This window comes from Teleopsis dalmanni, chromosome 2 (assembly GCF_002237135.1).
Source record: "Teleopsis dalmanni isolate 2A chromosome 2, ASM223713v2, whole genome shotgun sequence".
In the NCBI taxonomy this organism is placed as follows: domain Eukaryota; kingdom Metazoa; phylum Arthropoda; class Insecta; order Diptera; family Diopsidae; genus Teleopsis; species Teleopsis dalmanni.
This window is the reverse complement of record NC_051847.1, coordinates 64,427,787-64,433,923: the sequence shown is the minus strand read 5'-3', so window position 1 is coordinate 64,433,923 and position 6,137 is coordinate 64,427,787. Positions and strand designations below refer to the sequence as shown.

General features: G+C 30.2%; 1 protein-coding gene across 4 annotated transcripts; it reads right to left on the bottom strand.

Annotated features, from left to right (window-relative positions):
- Positions 1-388: 388 nt before the first annotated feature.
- On the bottom strand, positions 389-4,880 carry LOC119678823 (zinc finger protein DPF3-like). 4 transcript variants are annotated; one of them, XR_005252361.1, is made up of 4 exons: positions 4,244-4,880; positions 2,136-2,396; positions 1,263-2,074; positions 389-420 (listed from the first exon to the last, which is right to left on the bottom strand). XR_005252361.1 is itself a non-coding variant. In XM_038090884.1 (3 exons), the coding sequence occupies exons 1-3, from the start codon at positions 4,635-4,637 to the stop codon at positions 1,323-1,325; spliced, it is 1,407 nt and encodes a 468-aa protein (XP_037946812.1). In that variant the 5' UTR covers positions 4,638-4,880; the 3' UTR covers positions 1,014-1,322. The 4 variants fall into 4 exon arrangements, 1 of the variants encoding a protein (XP_037946812.1); XR_005252359.1 differs by lacking the exon at positions 389-420 and adding an exon at positions 1,014-1,210; XR_005252360.1 differs by lacking the exon at positions 389-420 and adding an exon at positions 1,014-1,210 and having other exon boundaries at positions 1,267-2,074.
- Positions 4,881-6,137: the final 1,257 nt, after the last annotated feature.

The window sequence follows — 6,137 nt, the reverse complement described above, 5'->3', positions numbered from 1 at the left end:
AACACATAATATTCACTGTATACATTATGCATTAATATATGCTAAATTAAATATTTAAAATAAGGAAGCAGAATTCACATGAAATTATTAATACCAATCTTTTATATATGTTTAATTTGATTTACTTATATTATAACTTATGTACGAATAAAACTACGAAGCACTCAAATTTATACAAACTTGATTTACTTGAAAGTTTTGTTACATATATTCATCTAAAAATAATACATAATAAGCGAAGATACTTTACACAATACTAGGAGAAATTTAATTGGTAATAAATTAACAGCTAATTAAAAATACTTAATAATTAATAAATAATAACATAAAAGATGCCATATTTTGAATTTGAATGAAAGTGAGTTCAAGATATGAGTAAAAATAAATAATATCGAAGAGTGCTCAAAATGTTAAGACAATCTAAAAAATAAGAGATGAATCGCAGAAAAAATTTGAGGGAGTGAGGAATGTAATTAATTATTCAATTATATTCGAAATAAAAATGTGAGAATGTTATTAATTATAATGAAGAAATTCTCAAAATTACATTGAAAATTTGTAATGTTAGTACAGTACTGTAGATATGAAATTTAAAATGGAGCAGGCGAAATACTAAGTTATGAGATGATGAAAATGAACTAAACCATGTGAACACTGATACCTTTACAATAAATAATTATACCGATCTCTCGTTCGTATATGCAAAACAAAAACATATTTAAGTTTATCCCCGAGGTTGACTACTCCATATATATTTTGAATGAAAATAAATGCTTTTTATTATGACTAAAGGTTTTTTGTGTTAAAAAAAATTTTTGTCCCATTTATCGATATTATAGATTATATACTTAATTTTTGTACTGCGTACCACAATTATTAACTGCGTAAATACTTTATTAGTTAAAGCAGAAAGTTAAGTGCTATTTTTCTCTATTAAAAAAACGTATTTAGATAAAATTTCCACGGAATATAAAAAAGTAGAAAGTTTAAACAAAAACATATTATTACGCCTTAGATGAATTATAAAAATAATTACGTTACTGTGCAACGAAAAATAATAGTTAAGTTCTCCTCTGTTAGAATTAGTACTAAAGTCATAGAAGTATTAGTGATCGAGAAAAATTTCTCTATAAGCCGCCAAGATTAACTATACAAATTTTGCCGAATAACTAATTTTTAATTCTGTTCCGGTCTAATGGTTTATGTATATCTAAACGATAGATTAATGTAAATAAAGTCCAGCGCAACGTAATCATACATACCCACATTTTATAATTAAATGTTAACGATTACCAACTGCATTAAGCTTGACGCTAATGGTTTTACTGATTTTCCTTATGGAATTCTTCCATACATAGCTTACAACTCCACGAACCTTCAGGTGGTGTTATCAATGGCGGTGACAAACAATACATATGATAACCACGATCGCAGTCATCACAAAATAATAACTGATCATCATTATCAGAGGTGCCACATATCGAACAGTATTTGCATTCAATACATTGCCAACGATATCTCTTCACTGAAATAATCATGTTCGGTGTGAATTGTAAGCAAGTAGGATGTCCAGAACGACCACAATCTGAACATGATACCAGCTCTTCGGGTAGATTTGTTTTTTTATTTTCACGTTGATCGCCTAAACAAAAATCACAATACGGTGATGGTTGCGCTATTTCACGATCAGCACGTAATTTATTCTTAGGTTCCTTTTTGGGACTTGCGTTAATGGCGGGTGTAATTGCACCTGCAAGAGTTGCCGGAGCAACAGGTGATGTTGCACTAGTACTAGCCAATGATGTAGCATCATTTGAAGCACCAGTATCACTGGTTGATTTATCAAGTGTAGACAAATGCGGCACTACTGTGGTCGGTACACCAAGTAATGATTGAGATGTCTCGTCATGCGTGGCAATCGGTGAAGCTGAATTTGAATTGCTAGCAACTATAGGTGGAACATGTGCGGCTGCAGCAGCTGCTGCAGATGCCGCTGCCACTGCAGTATTATTACCACCACGTCGTCGACGTCCATCAACAACTTCACCATCAGGACCAGTTGTGCGTCGGCGTGCTAAATATAAATTATATTCAATTATAACATTAATTTTCATATATATGAAAGCGAGATTTACCTTTACGTCCACGTTTTGGGGTACCATCCAAAGTAGTATTTACTCTTCGCGAACGTGATCCACGTTTACGTTTGCCACGACTACTGTATGATTCATCGAAATCGTTATCTGATTCAAAATCTTCTTCGAAGTCATCTACATGATGATAATGTGATATATCCATATCTTCGTGGAACCACTCTTTTTCAGCATTTGGATGTGAGTCTTTACTATCATTGTCACCCGAAGCGCTCATTGAATTTCCATCTGCAGCTGCGATAGCTATAAGAACATAATATGAACAAAATCTTATAGGAATCTAAATAGAAATTTGAATTAAAAACTGAATTTTGTGGATCTTGCTGTAAGAATAAGTTAACATTGGCTCTGATAATTATGGTATACAGATTATGCAGCATAATTAGTGCACTATATATATGCTTAATGTATATATATTATTGTATATATATATTTTGCAAGACAATTGATTTAACCATTCTTTGGAGTAAATAAAAATGAACTAACATTTTAATCAAGTTTTTGCCAAAGTACATTTAGTAAAAAACGATGGACCAAGGAAATTGTTATACTTAATTGTATACTTAAGGATAGAGTTCTAAGAGAGTAATTAGAATTATTTTTGGAATGAAATATTAGTGTAATGGTTGCAGCTTTCGAAGTGTAATAGGTACAGAATATTCAGGTAAAATAATCTGTAAATATTAGCGTTCAAATCAAAAAAATTACTTATCCAAGGTTTTCAATAAATTATTTGCCAAACAAATGTAATAAACAATAATAGACATAGGAAATTATTTAGTCATCCATTATACACTTAAAAGTAGAAAGCTAAGAGAATAATTGGAAGTTAATCCAATTTTATCCAATTATAATTACAAACTACCATCGAAATATGAAGTACTAACTACAAATTTCGTTGGCATCTATTGGACTATATGAAAAGGTAGTTGGAATGATAACTTAAATTTAATTCGAAGAGTATTACACTGTATGTAATGGAGACATGGGTTTACGACCATCAAATATCGATTGCAACTTTTATCGGTGTTTCGCACATATGCTATTAAGAGACGTCTTATAACAGTAGCTTAAATAAGAATAGGAAAAAGTTTCATGAGCGAACGGGTCTACAAACTTGAGCTACTTAAAATCGACAAGTATGTGTCACATATCAGTCTCAGTAAAACTATCACAGTAACAAGGACACCAAATTGATCATATTTTTCTGTAAATTAGCTTATAAATCACATAGATTAGTGCAATATATTATTTAAAAATTGTTTTATATGACTACACAAATTAAGTGCGATTTGTTTCGATATATTTATTTATGACAAGTATGTTGTCTACTAAACTACTACAAAAACGTTGGATTATTCGCAAAATGTTCAATTGAGCAACAAAATTTGTCAGATAGAGAGTCAATCTAGATTAAATTCAGTTTTACCAATCGAAAACGCCATTAATGCCCAAATTACTTGAGGATATTTGATCTACTCTTTTGTTATGTATTAGAGAAATGACGTATTAGAAAAATTTTGTAGCTCCTTATTTCTCTTTGAACCCATACGTATATGGAGAATGTCAAATAGTTTTGCTATCACCGCTAGAGAAATATCTAAAAAAAATACGTAACTAGAAAAAGTAGTAGTTGAATTTTTTAAAGGGCCGATACATATTTGTCTATAAGTAGAATGTTTCCTTTTTACTACTAAATATGTGCTTAAAAGGAAAGCATCCGAGGTTTAGTCATTCTAGACGTTATGTTCTGAATTAGTTGAGATATATTTAACCATATGGCACATTTTGAAATAATAAGCCTGCATTTTACTTAAACTGTGTAGTATATATGACTATTATATATTCACATGAATACATTCGAAGAGGTATCAAATTTAGATCCAAACTATATGCATTATTTTGTATGTAAAAAATGCGAAGTAATCATTAATCAAGAATGCAATATGAATTAGGAAAATATTGTATAATATGTATGACGGCTAAATGTAGCTGACTCAGCAAATTCTCTATATATAAAAATCAATTTGAATTTAATTTTTGTAGAAATTAAAAAAAAAAACAATATATTTTATTTTCACACAACTTACCTGCACTTTCCGATTGGTGATGGTCCCTTGCAGCCGAGGAGTTAGTATGATGATGATAGTGGTGTGGTTCACGATATTGATACGCTCGATAACTATGATGATGATTGAGTAAATATTGTCTCTTCGGTTTACGCCAACGTGCTGAGGGATAAGTGTAGATTTGGCCATCGCGAAAACCGGGCATACGTTGTCTCTTCTTCATGAAGAGCTCACAATGTGTTTGTGCTACACCCGTTTGGGTATCCAAGAAAGGCATACGTAAACGTCGTTCAATACAGAGGCGAGTATTGAAATTTTCACTATTCTCAAGTATTTCTTTGTAAGCGGAATCATTTAGAAAATTTTGTATTTTCTCCAAATTTCCTATATTCACAATTTCAATTTCAGATGCCATCTTCACTGAATGCGCAAATTTTTTTTGTATACACGTAATTAAAAACCTTTAAAAACGATGTAAAATAATTCAAGAAACTTCTTTCTCACACTACCGATTACGCTGTTAATAAGTAAAAATTATTTGTGGCACGTTTTTCTTTATTATGTATACATTTTTATTAAAAAACTTTCAGGTATTTCCTTTGTTCCTGCCTGCTAACTTGTTTTTTGTATAAATAGTATAGTAAATAAGTTTGGCGTTTACTTTGACATGTACTTATGCGCTGGAAAGGGATGGCACATATACGCGAAATAACAATAAACAGTGTATACTCGAAAAGACAGAGTGTACATTGTGTAAAACTTTATAGCGCATTCAAATTTTAATATTGTTATTGCTTATAATTTATTTGTTTATTATAATAAATATAATAGAAATCTTATTAATATATTAATTGTAATTTTTTTTATACCTTTTTTTATTTAATTCACAGACGTTTAATTGATACTATTTTACAACACAATTAAATTAAATTGACACAACGTTTACACTAACGCAATTAACATAACAAATGTGCAGAAATAAGAATCCTTTTTCACTTATAATTAATACAAAACATATAAAACTAATGAGGAATTTTTGTACTAAAACTGATCAATAATGCTTTATATACAATGCTGTATTCAAGAAAAGTTATTAAATAATACAAATTTTGATGAAAGTCTAACTTTGGTTCTTATTTTTACATGAGAAAAAAAGCTTTGGTGATTGGTTTTACTCAAAGACGACTTCCACCACAAAAGCTCGTAATATAAACATTCTGTAACTAATTGTCATTGTACAAGCTTTTCAATATTAAGTACACAAACCACTCTTGGTCATTTTAGCATTAGTTACCACTGCAAATTAGTAAATATTTTTCAGATTTTGACTCCACTTGTCACAATACAGGTATTAAAAAATTAAATTAAATTAAAGATGTACCTTTGGACATCTATGTGATTCAGTTCTTTTTGCTATATGCACTGCTATTAGCAACCGAATAATCATGGTAATTTTGAACTCTTTTTGGTCATGCCCAAAAGACAGATTATAAATAGAGTCAAATGTGAATTTGGTACTTAAACAACTATTTTGATACGTTTTTTTTTTGTGCCTCAATTTGAAACATATTTATTTTTGAGTGAATATGCCTATATAAACATTTCCCTCGTTATCTTATTCCAAATTTTTTAATTCACATTGAGAACAACAACTTGAAATTAGGCGTAACTATAAATGCCTGTAGCTCTACTCCACGAGATAGTCGTAGTAAAACTTAAGTAAAACACAAATAAAGTACACAATAAGAGATTTTCATGGAACAGCTTTGTGTAAAGTCTGGTGAGAACACCAATGCCGGGCAAATAAACAATACAAAAATTTAAATTCAAATAGCTGATTCACACATCACACAAATTTTACCTGAAATTAAATGTACGAGTAAAGTCTCTCTCAGATGCTCTCATTGACCCGAAA

Coding starts and splice junctions, on each gene's coding strand:
- LOC119678823 (XM_038090884.1), bottom strand. CDS start 4,637: ATGGCATCTGAAATTGAAATTGTGAATATAGGAAATTTGGAGAAAATA. Junction 2,397..4,243: donor TCACCAATCGGAAAGTGCAG/GTAAGTTGTGTG, acceptor ATGTTCTTATAG/CTATCGCAGCTGCAGATGGA. Junction 2,075..2,135: donor CCCAAAACGTGGACGTAAAG/GTAAATCTCGCT, acceptor ATTTATATTTAG/CACGCCGACGCACAACTGGT.